An 18,352-nucleotide genomic window follows, 5' to 3' on the forward strand; every position below is an offset into this window, starting at 1 on the left:
GGGCGGGGACCCCCCCCCCCAAAAAAAAAAAAAAAAAAAAAAAAAAAATCCATGTGGTGATACTAGACAGTATGGGAGGAGGATGGGAAATGGGGAAGGGAGAGAAGGCAGGGAATCAATGGGAAAAAGAAAGAAGCAAAACATTTTAGGGACACAAATAATGGAAAATATTCTGTCGACGATAAGAGTGCACACGAATATCTTTGGCTGAACAGATATAACGTATTTATGACGGGGAGAATTAATGAAAACAAATCCCAAGTTGGATCCCAGTAAGACTAACAAAGCCTGACCAGTCTTTCTAGAGCCGGCATCTTTCCAAGTCCACAAGAAGTGAGGACTACAGTTTCACCAGCCTGCCCACTCACCCTCACTCAGCAGTAGTGAGCCCTGTTTCAGGATTCGCATGGTGGACCCCGCTTTCTTGGTGCAGTTGTAGTGAACAGAGCTGCCGTGCTGGACGCTACTTGGCTGACGGCAGGGTAGGGTCTCCAGGCGACCTGAGCGTGCTGGGAAGACATGCACCCAAGATCCTAAAGAGCTGGAAGGTTGTGGGAAGGGACTGCAGCATGAGGAGACTGCCAACAGTACCCCCACCACTGCCCCCCAGTGCACATGCACGAGCTCACAATCAAAAACGGAAAATATTTTTTTCCAAAGCATTTTGAGAATATAAAACTTTATTGTTTAAAATGTCATTGGGCAATCGAATAGAAATTTTACCATGATGGTCTTTCAGTGCCTAGTCAAAGGCCATAGAAAAATTAAAAGCCACATCCATTATATGAAACATACATAAATGTGGTACCAGGAAAAAAATCACAGCTCATTGAAGTATCAGCGATTTGTAATCTTGGATACAGAATAAGTACAAGGGCGGGCCCCAACTCTGTGGGTGCCCTTGAGCCTGAATGAGGCCAGACTGCTTGTAATCAGATTCCCATGGTGGCCATGTGTCTGCCGCATCAGCTGTTTATGATCCTCAAGTCGGGATTTCTCTCTTCCTCAGCCATCAGAAGTGTCTGTGTTTCCTCATCAAATTCAGCTTTCTTCAGGCTGGTAAAAAAGAAAAGAGTCTCTATTTAATTCGTATCTTTTTCTTTTTCTTTTCTGTATCCCGTTTTTCTCCAAACCTTCTTTCCAGGACAATCTCAGGAGCCCCTGGTGTTGCCGGTGAGGGGAAAGGGTAGCCGCCATATGCAGGGTGTGCTGGTGAATGCCCCATACTGGCTCTCGGGGTTACCTACTGAAGGTGACGTACAGCACGTCACTGGGCTGGTGAGACGTGCACACGCGCTGGAACGTCACTTTGTACCCTCCGTAACACGAGATTGAATGTATAAAAGAAATGGAAATAAAAGGACATAAAAACTAAAATAATAAAACATGAATAAATACAGTGCATAACAAAGAAAAGGAAAAAACCCTTGGGTCAGGTAGTGGTGGCAGCAGTAATGCAGCAGCACCTGCAAGGGAGGTCCTGTGTTTACATCCCTGGACTTTCCAGGTGTGTGCCCCTGCCTGTGATCTGGGCCAGCTGAGACTGGGGGTGGACCATGGCGTAAAAACCCTTTTTGTGGTCCTGTCTCTATGTCTATCTCCCTCTCTGGTTTTTTTTTTTTTTTTTTTTTTTTTTTTTCTTGTGAAAAACTTAACTGTTTTTTTTTTTTATTTTTTCAAATAATTATTTCATTTTATTTATCATTATTATTGTTTTCCAGTTTGCTACAAGGCACACACATGAGAGAGAGAGGAAGTGAGAAATCAAGCTGCCAGATCTGGGACTTGAACCATAGTTAGTCATGCGTGAGTCTAGTGCCTTAACCACCATGCCACCTGCTGGCCTGGAAGAACTTTTTAAAAATATTTTTAAAAAATCCGTGATTTGGGGACCAGCAGTTGGCTTAATGGTTATGTCCAGTTTGCTACAAGGCACACACATGAGAGAGAGAGGAAGTGAGAAATCAAGCTGCCAGATCTGGGACTTGAACCATAGTTAGTCATGCGTGAGTCTAGTGCCTTAACCACCATGCCACCTGCTGGCCTGGAAGAACTTTTTAAAAATATTTTTAAAAAATCCGTGATTTGGGGACCAGCAGTTGGCTTAATGGTTATGTCACTGGACTCTCACATAGCCAACCGTGGTTCGAGTCCCGGACCCAGTGACTTAAACTCACGCCGGACACATGTATGTGCGTGCCCAAGATCCCAAGAGGAGAATGGAGGAGAAGGGATTGCGGTGTGGCCATCCCCCCTGGGGAGGCTGATTGGTGATTTCTCACTTTCTGTCTCTCTGTCTCTGTCTTCCTGGTGAGTGCATATGCCCTATAGCAACAAACAAAAATAAAAAAACAAACCCAAAAAAAACCTCTCAAAAAAAAAAAAAAATCCCTGATTTGTAGCTTTGCCCATTTTTGTGGTGTAAATTCTCAATCTGGCCATAGTTGATTTCAAGTTGCCAACTTGCTAGTCACTGAACAGAGTTATAAAGATCTGTGCAGGGAAGGCTCTCAGCAACCTGTAAGAGCTGGCTCTAACACATCGATGGGGAGGACAAGCGTCCAAGATCAGTGATCGAACACACTGATTTCACATGATAAAGTTTGCGACAAGAAGTCAGTAGAAACGAGGGAGAGAGTCCAAAGCTATTTTTATTTTTTAAGAAGATAAAATAGCAGTTTCCATTATCCAAGCATTGGGCGATAGCCTTCTGCCTAGGCTTTTACGTGTGTCTCTCATTAATTTTCATAATGACCTTATGGGATACCATTATGGTCTTGGTTTATTACGAAGATACTTAGGCTAATCTATGTTAAGGAATGGTCTAACATCACAGAAACTGGAAGTATGACAGTCAGGATGTAGAGCCCCACAATTTGCTTCTGGAGCACCCACACTTAGATGGAGGGGGAGCATCAAAAAGTTTATGAAAAAATGGAATTAAAAACTTACTCTGGTATCAAAAAGACTCCAGAATCCATGCATGGATGTTTTATGACATGTACTTTCCATGAACTTCTTGAAGACCCCTTGTATATGGCATTACATGGTTGCTTTGAACCAGACAGGAGGATTAAGAATCATTCTGGGGACCAGCAGTTAGCGTAATGGCTATGTCGCTGGACTCCCATGTAGTCGATCGCGGTTCAAGTCCCGGACCCAGTGGCTTAAACTCACGCTGGGCGCGTGTGCATGCGTGCCCAAGATCCCGAGAGGAGAATGGAGGAGAAGGGATTGCGGCGTGGCCATCCCCCCTGGGGGGTGATTTCCTGCTTTCTGTCTCTCTGTCTCTCTTTCTGGTGAGCGCACGTGCCCTATAGCAAAAAAAAAAAAAAAAATCATCGTTTTGTCTTGGTTCTTCTGTGGGTACAAATGTCTCTCATTTCTGTTTGGTGTCTGTTTGCAACTGTCCCAAGTAGCATCCTCTTTCTGTCACGGTGAACTCTGGTGCAATCATTTATTTTAATAAGTATCTTTATGAGACTATCCTTGGCTGGGTGGGTGGGAAGAGCTGAAAACTCACTTATTTGGTTCCATCACACTTTTCATATTATTTTATGTATATTTTCATAAATATCATGTCAAATAATTATCACAATATCACAAAATAAATTATCACTATCTCGTAGATAGAAGACCGATAACCAGAGAAGACAAGAGCCTGGGCCAGGGTCAGAGAGCTCAACACGGCGAGGCTGGATTCCAGGCAGGCCTCTGTGGCTCGGGCATATTGGCCAGTCCACGTCTTTTTTTTTTTTTTTTGAAGAGATTTTCACTGTAGGGCGCGTGCGCTCGCCAGACAGACAGAGAGAGACATAGAGACAGAAAGCGAGAAATCACCCCCCACGGGGGATGGTCACGCCGCAATCCCTTCTCCTCCATGCTCCTCTTGGGATCTTGGGCACGCACGCACACGCGCCCGGCGTGAGTTTTAAGCCACCGGGTCCGGGACACGAACCGTGGTCGACTACGTGGGAGTCCAGCGATATAGCCATTACGCTAACTGCTGGTTCCCAACCAGTCCACGTCTTTTCACGTCATTGTGCATCAGTCCCGGCCCTCAGCAGGCTCCTTTTTTAGCAGAAGTTAAAATGAGAAAATGCTAGGCACTCAGCATTGCTAGATGGAGATTTAGAGGGATAAACTCAAGGAAATTAACCTGTATCTTCACAAAAGGAAAGAGAAGTGAGTGCTCCTTAGTGGATGGAGTTATTGTCTTTTTGGTTTTTTTTTAGAGGTTTTGCTATAGGGCGTGTGGGCTCGCCAGACAGACAGAGAGAGACATAGAGACAGAAAGCGAGAAATCACCCCCCTGGGGGGATGGCCACGCCGCAATCCCTTCTCCTCTGGTCAGTCGACTACGTGGGAGTCCAGCGACATAGCCATTACGCTAGACGCTGATTCCCTGCCCTTGTGTTTTGAAGGCCTGATTTATAGCTGTTACATCAAAGAAACATTTCAACAACATGCCTTGTTGGAGATTAATACCCCTAATCTTTATATGGTGACTATTTTTCTCTTTTGGAGAGGTTTTTGCTATAGGACGCGTGCACTCACCAGACAGAGAGAGAGAGACAGAGAGATAGAGAGCGAGAAATCACCCCCAGGGGGTATGGTCACGCTGCAATCTCTCCTCCTCCATTCTCCTCTCGGGATCTTGGGCAGGCACGCACACGCGCCCAGCGTGAGTTTAAGCCACCGGGTCCAGGACTTGAGCTGCGGTGACTACGTGGGAGTCCAGCGACGTAGCCATTAGGCCATTTGCTGGCCCCCAATGATGACTATTATTCATCTAAAAGTTATTTATTTAGTTTCAAAGTCTCCGATAAAGTCACATGTTAGGGGTGGCTGAAGTAACCCCAAAGGAGCTGTGTTGGAGGAATTGTAGAGACAGGTGTCTTACCAAGCTTGACAGGAAACCGTACAATGAAGTGGAAATTACTGTGCTTAAAACAATTCTAAGTTTGTAAAACTGCCTTCATTTCTTTGGCATCAAATGCTTATATTAATAACAAAATCTTAACGCATTTAAAAAAATAATTTTAACTTCTGCTAAAAATTTAGCATGTGCAATGCCAGAATCAATGCGCAGTGCAGCAGAAAGCCCTGGACTGCTCATTACGTCCTGGACCTTGAGTCTGTCCGAATTCCAGCTTTGCCACGTGTCGCCACTTACCCCTGGCCGAGGCATTTGTCTTCTCTGGTTATTTTGCGTGTGTGCATGTGTCAAATCCCGAGAGCATGGAGAAATGGAGGAAGAGGGATTGTGGCATGTTCACTTAGAAGGGGGTTGCTTTCTCCTCCCTCTCCCTCTGTCTGTCTCTCGCACATAAATATATTTTAAAAATATATTTATGAATAAGAGTTATATATCAAGTATACCTACTAGGTATTATCGTGATAATTGTATGATTATAGTACCATGTGCCACATTTACTGAGCATTCTCCAGTCATGGGTGCTGGTGTCGTAAGGACCTACACTCAAGTGTCTGTCACTCCCGTTACAACTCTGAGGCAGGGACACAGTTTGCATTTCAAATGCAATGAGATTAGATTGTAATAGTTGCACATTTCAGATCCCTTCTTAGCTCTGAGGAATCTCCCCACCAAGCATGGATGGCAGCTTACCCAAGCACCTCCAGGGCACACTCTGGGTGTCTCAAGGCCTCGCAGAGCACAGCTACCCCACTATGGTCCAAGGCATTCTGAACCAGGTTCAGTCTCCGCAGAGTCTTGCAGCTGGTAAGGGCAGAGGAGAGAGCCTCACAGCAGGCACTGGTTAACCCACATGCTTCCAGCCTGCAACCAACAGACACCCAGTGAGAAGGAGCCCCACCCTCAGGGTGGAGAAGCTGATAGACACAGGGTGTGAACCAGACAGCAAGGTTAACCCAACAGCTTCTGAGCAGTCTCGTACAGCCCGGTGTGTAACAACAGATTACTTCTCCGTGGCTGGCAAAAGTGGCCACAAGTATCCATTTTTCTCTATGTGTGTGCACCATGGCAATGTCACTTTGCTCCTGATCCCACTGAGAGGTACAGTCTATTTCCCCTAGTCCTTGAATCTTGGCTGGTCTTGCAAATAATGCAATCCAGTGAAAAAAGCGACTGGATCCTGGCCCTGCACCTAGGATGCCCTGAATGTTTCTTGGTCTCCTGGATCCCTGAGAGACCACTGCTGGGTCAGTTGTATCCCCCTAAAATTCCTAGCCCCCTAGTACTAAAAACGTGACTATGTTTGGAGGTAGGGTCTCTGCAGGGGCTATTAAGTAATAATGAGGATGATAGGGTAGGCCCTAAGCATATGGGATTGGACAGTTTGGACAGATATGGACAGAGGGAAATCTGTGTGAACACAGGGAGGAGATGGCACTCTCCAAGTCAAGGAAACAGGCCCCACCCTACTCACTTAGCTACTAAAGGCGCCATCTTTGACCCCATGAATGTATTACTTTTATTTCCAATACCTTCTCAATCAAATCTCAACTAGTGAAAATTTGGGGGGACATGAATCATAGTTGCCTCCAAGTTTTAGAGTGGTTTATTATGTAAGAACAGCTAACTGTCATGTTACCCTGCTAAAGTTTCTTTCTTTCTTTTTTTCATTCTGCCCTTCAATCCTTTATCTTTTGCCAACCACAAAGACACAGCCATGACTTTGACAATGCCTACCCCAGGTTCTCTAAGCAGCAGTTGGGATGTATCAGAGCTTCACACAAGAGCTTCACACCAACATCTTCTACATCATTGTACCCAATTTGCAGACTTCTCAGGTTTTGATTGCTGGTGAGAACTAAGGTGAGGTCTTGACAGCCTTCAGTAGTGATGAAACATTTCACCAAACTGTAAAAGAATAGCCATAACAAGTCTTTTCTGGTTCATTAAATTCTGTCCTTATCTTTGTTTTCTTCCTTATTTCTCTGGGTGTGACATTTAAAAAACAAAAACCAAACCAAACCAAGCCCCACAGACTCCTATGCTCCTTGTTCTTCAGCGTCTCTTCTGGTATTACGCGTGCTTCAGATGCATCTCCTGAGTTGGTCGTAAAGTGCATTATTCTCCATTCCTACATGTCCTAGTTTCCGTTGTGGTTTCCTTGATTTGTGGATTGTATATGGGAATTAACTATGTTCATCTCATAAAAATTAAACTTCTGTTTGGGAGAAAGATAATTTAAAAATTAGTATGAATTGGGCTAGCTCATGGAGTGGTGGTTAAGGCAGCTGGATCCCATATGGCTGACTATACAGTTCAAGCCTGGACCTAGCAGCTTGAGAAACATGCTGGGCACATAAGCACACATGTCTAAGATTCTTAAATAAAGGAGAGATGAGAGAGAAGGAATTGCAATGTGACCATGTCCCGCATGGTGGTTTGGCACTCTCCCCCCCACCCCACCCCCACACCTTTCTCTCTAGTGAGCACACATGCTTGCTAGCAAAAAAAATTTAAAACAGAAAAAAAAAAAAAACACCTTGATGGAGGGAGGAAGGAGGAGGCTTCTGCCTGCCCCATGTAGTAGTATATACCCCCTGCTCTTATGCTGCATGCTACTGCTTTGTACTCTACCTCCTGCACTTAGCTCCTGACCATATGGAGACCAAAGTGGTTGGGGTAAGTCAGGGGAACATGGCCACTGACTGAGGGAAAGGTCAACCACAGGAAGGGCTGACTGTTGCCAGCATGCAGCCTGCAGATATCTGGATGTGGCCACTGCCTGCAAGCAGCAGCCACAGAGAGAGGTCATGTGGGACCATTGTGGAGGAAAAGGAAATTGGCAGAAACCTCTGGTCTGCATGGCTTCTTCTTTCAAAAGTAGAGAGGAGCCAACTGTCTGAAGCCAGTAAGGCTATGGGGGAATTTCTTTCAGCACCCATACTGGAGGAGAAAAGGGAGAGAAACTGAGAATTTGAACTCCAACACTCCCCCCAGGGATTCCAGCACTTCCACCTGCAGAAGAATAGGGAAACTGGCACAGTGCTAACACATAACATAGGGAAACACACAAGTATACAGCTCTAAAAACCTACTCCAAAAAATAAGGAAGAAATAAGTACTTCCCACATGCTTAAAAATAAGTGTAGAGTCACAAAAAAATATGAGAAAACAAGGAAATATCTCTCCCCCAAAGGAACACAATAACTCCTCACCAACCATAGATAAAACACAAGAAATCACAGATATGTCAGCAAAAGAATTCAGAATATTCATCATAACAAAACTCAATGAGATGCAAGAGAAAATGGACATCCAATTCCAGGAGATGAGAAAATCATTCTACAAGTTGAAGGAAGAATTTCATAAAGAGATAGACATTCTAAAAAAGAATCACACTGATCTTCAGTATTAACAGCAGAGTAGACCATGTAGAAGAATCTCTGACCTTGAAAACAAAACCTCCAATCTAGTCTAAGTCACCAAAATGAATGAAAAAATAACAATATAAAATGAAGAAAACATACAGGAAATCCTGGATGGCATTAAGCATCCAAATAGCTACGTAATGGGTATTCCAGAAAGTGAAGAGATGTGTAAAGGCATAGAAAATTGCTTTCATGAAATATCTGAAAACTTCTCAAATCTAAAGAGATATAAATAGTTAAATACATAAAATATAAAGAACAACAAATAAATTGAACAGAAGAAGAGTCTCTCCAAGGCAAACTGGTAAAAGTCAAGATGAGGACAATATTCTAAAAATGGCAATAGAAAAATGACAAGTTACTTACAAAGGTTATTTCATTAGACTAACATCAGACCTTCCAACTGAAACAATGCAGGCAAGGAAAGAAATATGAAAAAGTTTGAAAGAAAAAAATTTCATTCAAAAATATTATAGCTGGCAAGATTATCCTTCAAATGGGAAGGAGAAATAAAGTTGTTTCAAGATAAAAAGCTGCAAAAATTTACCAACACTAGACTCGCTCTTCAGGAAATATTACATCAGGAAAAAAAACAGAAGACAAATAGAAATAAGAGAACACAAAACAACTAAAAACAAAAAAGACAGGTATAAATCCACATGGATTGATATTAACATTGAATGTTAATGTATTAAATTTCCCAATTAAAGACACAGATTAGGGGTCAGAAGATGGCATGATGGTTAAGGTACTGGACTTCCACATAGCTGACTGTGGTTCAAGTCCTGGACCTAGTGGCTTAAAAAATCACACTGGGTGCATGTGCATGTGTGCCCAAAATCCCAGGAGGAGAACTGAGGAGAAGGGATGGTCATCTACCCTGGAGGGTGATTTTTTACTTTACCTATCACTGTCCCTTTCTGGCAAGTGCACATACCCTATCACAAGAACCTTTTAAAAAGATGAACAACAACAACAAAAAGACACAGATTAGCTAAGTGGATTAAAAATAGGAAACCCTCTGTGTGTTGCTTATAATAAACATACCTCATTGATAAAGAAGTGCATAGACTGAAAGTGAAGTGAAGGCTGAAAAAAGACATTTCATGCAAACGGAAACCAAAAAAAAAAAAAATTTAAAAAAGGGCTGGAGTTTCAATTTTAATACTGATATCATACAAAATAGACTTCAGGTTAAAAATGGCAAAAACTGACAAGAGCACCATATAGTGCTAAAAGTATTAATTCACCAAGAATACATAGCAATTATAAATATTTAAGCACCCAACACTGGGACACCCAAATATGCAGAAGAAAAACTGTTAATCTAAAGGTAGGAATATACTGTAACACTAATTGTTAGGGATTTCAACACTCCACTGTCAGGTAATCTGGACAAAAACAAACAAGGAGTCAAAGGAACTTGTTGATGTCATAAACCAAATAGACCTGACAGACACTTATAGAACATTTTATCCAATAACTAAAAAGTACACAGTTTTCTCATCTCTTCATTGAAATTATTTGAAGGTTGACCATGCAATAAGGCACAAAATATGCTTCTACAAATTTAAAAGTATAGAAACTATATCACCATCTTCTCTGACCACAACGGAATTAAATTTGAAATGAACAACAGAGCATTTGGAAATACACAAGATCATGGAAATTAAACAATTGATGCCTGAACGGCTTAAAACTAACGAAGAATTGAAGTCTAAAATAAAAAGATTTATTGAAACTAACAGTAATAAACACACAACTCTCAATAATCTTTGGGATACAGCAAGAACAGTCATAGGACACAGCAAGTGCTCATAAGAAACAAAAACTAGAAAGGTGGCAAAAACAAAACAAAACAAAACCAAACCCTAATAATACATATCAAGAAACCAAGAAAGCAAAGGCAAAAAAAAAAAAATCCCAACATACCTAAAGAAAAGACATAATAAATATTAGAAATTAAATAATAAAAGAATTATGCAAAAAAATCAATGAGACAGAAAGCTGTTTTCTTGAGAGGATAAACAAAATTGACATGACATTAGCTAGACAAATCAAGAAAAACAGAGAAAGGTAGCAGATAAATGAGAGCAGTAACTAAGCAGATAATATTACAACACACACACAGAAATACAAATAATCATGAGTGAACACTATGAGCAATGATATGTATATGAATGAAAGCCCTAGATGAGATGAACAAGTTTCTGGACACATACAATTTACCTTCATTGAACCAGGAAGAAATAGAAAGCCGGGACAGATTCATATTAAGCAATGAGATTGAATCAATAATAATCTCCCAGCAAAGAAAAGCCCAGGTCCTAATGAGCTTCACTTCTGAATTCTACAGAACTTTTAAAGAGGTAACCCCAACACTCTTCAAATTATTTCAAGAGATCCAAAAGGAAGACACTCATCTCAACTCAGTATATGAAGCTTCCAACATTTTGATACCAAAACTAGACAAGTACATAACAAAAAAAGAAAACTATAGGGACCAGCAGTTAGCGTAATGGCTATGTCGCTGGACTCCCATGTAGTCGACTGCAGTTTGAGTCCTGGACCCGGTGACTTAAACTCACGCCGGGCGCGTGTGCGTGCATGCCCAAGATCCTGAGGGGAGAATGGAGGAGAAGGGATTGCAGCGTGACCTTCCCCCCTGGGGAGTGATTTCTCGCTTTCTGTCTCTCTGTCTCTCTCTGTCTATCTGGCTAGCGCATACGTCCTATAGCAAAAACCTCTCCAAAAAAAAAGAAAAAAGAATCTGAGTCTTGTATTCTTCAGTTTTCACATTCTCGAGCACAGACGCTATGGGTTTCATCAACTCCAGGTACCTTCTCAGCAATGCAAGCCCTAGAAAAGAAGGCTCGGTCTTCAAAATAAGTCTCAAAGAAAACCTACCACAGTGACTGTAGGCAGCAGTCTGGGTGTTTCAAGGCTTCACAGAGAATTTTCAGCCCCTCATCTTTCAGGATATTTGCACTGAGGTCTAGATGAACCAGGCTCTTATTATGCAGAAAGACTTCAGAGAGGCATTCCCAGCAGTGCTCGGTCAGGTAGCAGTAAGCCAAACTGTGGGGACAGTGAGAGTGAGAGCAAAGGGAGGAATAGTAGCTCAGACGGCTTTGCTTAACCATACGCGAAAGGCAACGATTCCATAATTTTACATACAACATCTTCAGGTGTGACACAAACTTCCGACTTATCTGAAAACATATTCCTTTATTTCTTCTCATGTTATAGAGGGGTTAGAAAAATAAAACTGACAAAATTATATAGAAGAAGAAGATGGTACAACATGGCACTGCTCATACCCTAAAAATACTCAAATTTTAGTTCAAATTCTATACCTGCTAGTACCCTCCTCCTTAGGTCCTGGGACCTCCCATAATCTCTCTGCATTTTCAGTCAGCATCTCTACAACTCGGGACACCTGACAGCTTCCGGGCTTCCTCCCTCCTGTACCATGTCCTTATGACGCTCTGCAGATCATAAATCGCGATCATTATGGGGTCACTGCTTTGTCCCTTATCTTTCAGGAATCACTGTCCTTCATTGTCTGATGTCTAGGATCTTAAGCTATTGTTTTAATTATTTTGTTATCTTTAGTTGTTTTAACTGGTAGGTCATATCCAGTCCCATGTTTCTGCATTTTGGCCTAAATTACAAATCCCCTAATTTTCTTGATACATTGTCAGAATACCTTTACTTCCCTATAGTTTGAAAATTTTAAAAGCCCCACAGCAAATAAGTAGAAAATCTCCCTCCCATTCTCCTAGTTCTAATTCCCATAGGTAACCTATATTATAATTCTATGTCTCTTCCAAAGATTTTTTCTGTATAAAAACATATACACAAATGCATGTGTATTTGCTTGCCCTTTCCCCTTTTATGTAAGTACCAGCGTAAACTGGGAATATCAGCACAACGACTTTAACAGGTCATCAATTGACCCTGCTCTGCTACAGGCACCAGCTCATCTGTTTCCCTTCTCTGAGTTTTTTAATGCCCTAAAATTTTTCTTTTAGGTTAAATTATTCACTCGTCTTATTACTCAAGAAAGGCTCAGTCAGAATTAAATTAGGTCAAGAAGCTCATAAGTAGCAGATGGAAGTCCCTTATATATACTAGAAGTGAAAAAAGTTATTGGTACAGAAATTATAATGTGTGTTTTAGATTTTTTTTTTAATTTGAGAGATTTTTGCTATAGCGCATGTCTCTCACCAGAGAGACAGAGAGAGACAAGAGAAACAGAAAGCAAGAACTCACCCTGTGGAGGGATGGCCACGCTGCAATCCCTTCTCCAGTGACCTCTTGGGATTTTGAGTACTCATACATACAAGCCCAGCATGAATTTTAAGCCACTGGGTCTGAGACTCAAACCACAGTTGACTGTGTGGCAGTCCAACGATATAACCATTATGCCAATCTTAATCTAGTTTACCATCTTTTGAAACTTAGTATGTGTTCCATATAGATAGCCTCACTTCTTATTCCTAAGACCTCTACGACAGGATTTTCCCCATCCTTTTATCTACAGAGGAACAAATATAAACTGAGGGAGATTAAATAATTTGCTCGAAAAGATAGAGATATAAAGATAGAATAAGATAGAGAATAAAGATAGCTTCACTTTCTCCTTTCCAGTCGGTTCTTTAGCTCTGCTCTGGGACACAGTTAAATTAAGAAGACAACGGGTAAGTGGTAAACCTAGAGGTGGAACTCAAATCTTTCTTTCCCCTTTATGAAAGGGATAGAAGAAGAGAAGGAGGGAGGGAGGGGGGAAGAGAGAAAGAAAAGAAAGAAGAGGATGAGAAGGAGAAGGCAGAAGGAGGGGAGGGGAGTCAGAGAGAGGTATTTTTGACAGAGCCTCACCGTATCATGAACCTCCTGACCCACCCGTTTCTCAGATTACTGGCATGCACAACCTCACCCAGCATGTTCAGGTTGGTTCAGGAACAAAACCCAGGCCTCCACGCGCCTTCCAGCCTCCCGGATGGTGGTGCTGCCTCCATGCCACTGTGGCTGGGTCCCCAGTCTTTTTGATTCTTAAGCTTATGCTTTGAAACCTCTGCTTTGTTGCTTCTATCAACGGATAGAGGCTGAAGTTTGAACTGCTGCCCTAGGACGCCACAGAGGACCCCCGCCCACTTACATGAGGACCTCCAGGGCACAGTCTGGGTGGCACAAACTCTTGCACAACTGGCACACCCCTTCATGCAAGTAGTTGTATGATACATTAAGATGCTTCAGTTTCTTGCTGCTGTTTAGGACCGAGGAGAAGACTTGGCAGTCGTCAGATGTGAGGCCACAGTTTGCCAGCCTGCAGGGAGGGAAATCACAGGTGGCTGGTCTCTCTGACTCTCTCCCTTTGCTGACCCTGTAAGTCAGGGGTACACGTTTGCTCTCCTGGAGAATCTGGCTGATACCATTCTTGATCCCCATTGACCCATTCTCTAGACCATGAGAGACCAAGACACGCATAGACTGTTACATCCACACTTGGCTTAGCCCCTCCGCCCCCAGTGACTTCCGCTACGCTGAGGGAAAAGCCCAGTACAGAGCATGATCACGGGTCCCCACCTATACCCACATCCCTGCGTTCCTCCTATACCATCTAACTTAGTTGTTTGACCACGTCAGGCTTTTATTCTTTGAGGAATCCTTTTTAATTGACAGAGGGTACATGAGAGAGAGAGAGAAAGAGAGAGAGAGAGGGAGGGAGGGAGGGAGAGAGAAAAGGACGGAGGGGGGAGAGAGGGAGGGAGAGGGAGGGAGAGGGAGGGAGAGAGAGACTCCCATGGGGTGTGGTCACACTGAAATCCTTTTTCCTTCATTGCCACACCCTGTTGGGATTTGGGGCATGCATGCCCATGCACCTGGTGTGTTTTTCAAGCTCCTGGGACCAGGATTTGAACTGCAGTCAGTTATGTGGGATCTGACTTCCTGCACACAGGGCTTAACCACTACACTATAGGGTTGGCCTTTCTTTGAAGTATTTATGTTTGCTATTCCCCAAACTCAGCCAGCTCCTTTACCCCACTTAAGGTTGCACTTGGTCATCCTGAGTGGAGTGCTCTTCCTGGCCTCTGTTAGTGCAGATTCTCATCACTCAGTCTTTACTCAAGTGACACCACCTCAAAGAACACTCCTTAGAAGACACCTTGAACGGGCTCATCATTTGGGGACTTGTTCGAGTTGACTTGTGCTGCCAGTAAGTGTGGTTTTCTATGACCTTGACCACTCTCAACTCTGGCTGCCACAAAAACAATAAATGAGGGACCAGCAGTTAGCGTAATGGCTATGTCGCTGGACTCCCACGTAGTCGACCGTGGTTCAAGTCCGGACCTAGTGGTTTAAGCTCACGCCGGGTGTGTGTGTGTGCGTGCCCAAGATCCCGAGAGGAGAGTGGAGGAGAAGGGATTGTGGCGTGGCCATCCCCCCTGGGGGGTGATTTCTCGCTTTCTGTCTCTCTGTCTCTCTCTGTCTCTCTGGCGAGTGCACGCACCCTATAGCAAAAACCTCTCCAAAATAAATAAATAAATAAATGAAGCCTAGATACAAAAATAATAAGGATGTAAACAATTATGATAGTTGTTAATAAATTAAGGTGTAATTGGCAAATCATCCACTCAATGGCTCCTAACACCTCTCCAGGATAATCCTGTGGCAACCCAAGTTGTTTTTCTTTTTGAGAGGTTTTTCACTATAGGGCGCGTGCGCTCACCAGACAGACAGAGAGAGACAGAGAGACAAAAAGCAAGAAATCACCCCCCGGGGGGATGGCCACGACGCAATCCCTCCTCCTACATTCTCCTCTCGGGATCTTGGGCACGCACGCGCACGTGCCCAGCGTGAGTTTTAAGCCACCGGGTCTGGGACGCGAACCGCAGTCGACTACATGGGAGTCCAGTGACATAGCCATTGCACTAACTGCTGGTTCCCAGCAACCCATGTTTTAAAAGTCGTTTCTAGCTTTGAGGCATGACAAGGGTACTTCAAAAAAATAGTAGAAGATTGAATTAAAGTAAGTTTGGGATCCGAGTGTGTGCGGTGGGAACTGGTCCTTCCTGGGCAATGTGTGTTCATGCTGACTGAGACTGAGGGGTGGATCATGGTGTGAAGACCCTGTTGAGGATGCCTGTCTCTTTGTCTCTGTTTCTCTCTCTGTGTTTCTCATGAAATAAATGAAAATTGACTTTAAAAATACAAGGGCTGGCCGCATGGTCTGTGGTTAAGGGAGACAGATCTCACGTATAGCTGACCGTGATTTGAATAGCATTCTAGATCGGTGTGTGCATGCCCAGAACCTTGACAGGTTGGAGCAGGGACTGTAGTGCGAACATACCCATTTGGTGTATGTGTTCTTCCCCTGACATCTCTCTCTGTCTCTCTGGTGAGTACAAATACCCTCAGGCAATTGTAAATGAATAAATAAAGCACAGGTCTATTTTGCTGAGGAAAATGAAATTCATGCAGTTTTTTTATAATTCACATTTTTTCATGCGTTTTTTAAAGTTTTTTTTTTTCTGTAGGGCATGTGTGCTCGCTGGGGAGACAAAATGCAAGAAACCATCCCCCCCCCAGGGGGGATGGCCACAGAGAGACAGAATGTGAGAAATCACCCAGGGGTGGGTCACACTGAAATCCCTTCTCCTCCATTCTCTTGTTGGAACTTTGGACATGCACGCACATGTGCCCAGCATTGGTTTCACGATGTTGGGTTCAGGACTTAAACTGTGGCTGGCTACATGCTTAAACGCTATGACACTTGCTGGCCCCTTTCATGAACTTTTTAAGACACTGCCCTCCCCTCCATATATTCAAGCAGTGAAAAATAGGATTTGGCATATTTCACACCATACACAAAAACTTAACTCCAAATGGCTCATAGATCTAAATATAAGAGCTAAAACAAAAATTGTAGAAGAAAACAAATGAAGATCTTAGAAGAAAATTTAATGACTTTCAGTTGGGGCATGATTTCTTAGATATTTTATCAAAAGCACAAGATGAAAGAAAATAACAAACTGCATCTCAAAAGAATAAAAACTTAGGAGCTTCAAAGGACACCAGTAAGAAAGTGAAAAGACAGCTCACAGATGGGGGTAAATATGTCCAGATCACGCATTGTATACTGCATAGCTTCTATCTAGAACATATGTATGGAACTCTTATAGCTTATTCACAAAGTAATAAACAACCTAATTAGAAATGTGCAAAGGATTTGAACAAACATTTCCCAAAGAATACATGCAAATGTGCACATGAAAGATGCCAAAGTACACCTGAAAAGATGCTCAACATCATTGTCCTTTCAGAAAAAGCAAGTCAGAACCACAAGGAGAGACCATTCCATATCCACCAGGATAGCTATAATAAAAAATGAAGAAGGACTGGAGGCGTGTAGAGGAATCAAAAGCTACTGAAGAATACATGCAAATGTGCACATGAAAGATGCCAAAGTACACCTGAAAAGATGCTCAACATCATTGTCCTTTCAGAAAAAGCAAGTCAGAACCACAAGGAGAGACCATTCCATATCCACCAGGATAGCTATAATAAAAAATGAAGAAGGACTGGAGGCATGTAGAGGAATCAAAAGCTACTGGTGGTGGGAATATGAAACAGTTCGGCCACTATGGATAGTTAGCGATTTCTCCAAAGGTTAAACACAGAATTAGTATATGGCCTGCCAATTCCATTCCTAAGCATAACCCCCAAAGATTTAAAGATGTTTAAGCATGAATGTTTACACAGCATTGTAAGTATGGCCAAAAGGTGGAAACATGTAATATGTTCATCAATGGATGAATAGGTCAACAAAATGTGATATATCCATACAGTGGAATATTGTTTAGTCAGGAAAAGGGAAGAAGAACTGATATATGGTACAATTGAGATGAACCTCAAAAACGTTTTGGGACCAGCAGGTGCCATGGTGGTGAAGGTGCTGGACTTCCACACGGCTGACCATGATTTGAATCCTGAACCCGGTGGCTTGAAAAAAATCACATTGTGTGTGTGCCTGTGTGTGTGTGTGTGTGTGTGTGTGTGTGCCTGACCGCCTAAAATACCAGGAGGAGAATACAGGAAAAGAGATTGAAGCATGGCCACCCCACCCCCTAGGAGGTGATTTCTCTTCCCTCCCACTATCTGTCTCTCTGATGAGCACATATGCCCTATGGCAAAAACCTTAATTTTTGTTGTTGTTGTTGAGTGTAAAGTAAGCTACTCACAAAAGGCTACATATCGTTTGCTTTAATTTATATGAGATGTCCAGAATAGGAAAATCCACCTAGGCTCAGTGTACATTAGTGGTTTCCAGAGGCTAGAAAGACAAAGGAATGGGGAGTGAGTGCTAATGGGTACAGAGTTTCTTTCCAAGGTAATAAAAACTTTCTAAAGTTATATAGTCATGGTAGTTACATATCCTTGTCAATATATACTAAGACTATAAATGGTATACTTTAAAATCATAAGTTTTGTGGTATATGGATTATATCTTGGTAAAAGTATTACTGAAAAATGGGCATAGGTCTTCATGGGAGACCAGAGAGAAGGCAAAGAGTTTTATAAAGTATTTGAATGTCTGGATATCAAAGAAAGTAAATAGAGAAAAAATACTGGAAGAAATTTGTATATGATTGAAAAAAAAAGCGCTTTAAGTAACATACTTACAGAAAACGCCCTAACTGTAAGTGCTGGCCAGTGAACTGCCGTGCAGTTAATGCGTGTGTTATTAGCATCCAGGTGAAGAAGCAGGGCAGATCCGTCAGCTCCTGAGCCTTATTCTGTCACTATCCTAACGAAAGCAGTCACTAGCCTAATCTTTAACTACGTGGTTTTGTCCATCTGAACTTTACGTAAACAAGTCATATGATAAACTCTTGAGTTTGAACTTCATATAAGTCAAGCCAACTAATACATTCTTGAGTTTGGTTGATTTCTAGAGAGGTACCCCAACTTCACACCACGTTTA

At 42.5% G+C, this 18,352-nt stretch overlaps 1 protein-coding gene across 1 annotated transcript in view; it reads right to left on the reverse strand.

Annotated features, from left to right (window-relative positions):
* Positions 1-965: 965 nt before the first annotated feature.
* The window catches only part of NLRP4 (NLR family pyrin domain containing 4), a 29,592-nt gene continuing 12,205 nt past the window's right edge, over positions 966-18,352 (reverse strand). The window contains exons 5-9 of the mRNA XM_006166823.1: positions 13,526-13,693; positions 11,272-11,442; positions 6,674-6,844; positions 5,630-5,800; positions 966-1,056 (exon numbers count right to left, since the gene is read on the reverse strand). Of these exons, the coding sequence (XP_006166885.1) occupies positions 966-1,056; positions 5,630-5,800; positions 6,674-6,844; positions 11,272-11,442; positions 13,526-13,693 (772 nt within the window). The remainder of the gene's footprint in view (positions 1,057-5,629; positions 5,801-6,673; positions 6,845-11,271; positions 11,443-13,525; positions 13,694-18,352) is intronic.

This window comes from Tupaia chinensis, unplaced genomic scaffold (assembly GCF_000334495.1).
Source record: "Tupaia chinensis unplaced genomic scaffold, TupChi_1.0 Scaffold144336_2, whole genome shotgun sequence".
NCBI classification, from domain to species: domain Eukaryota; kingdom Metazoa; phylum Chordata; class Mammalia; order Scandentia; family Tupaiidae; genus Tupaia; species Tupaia belangeri.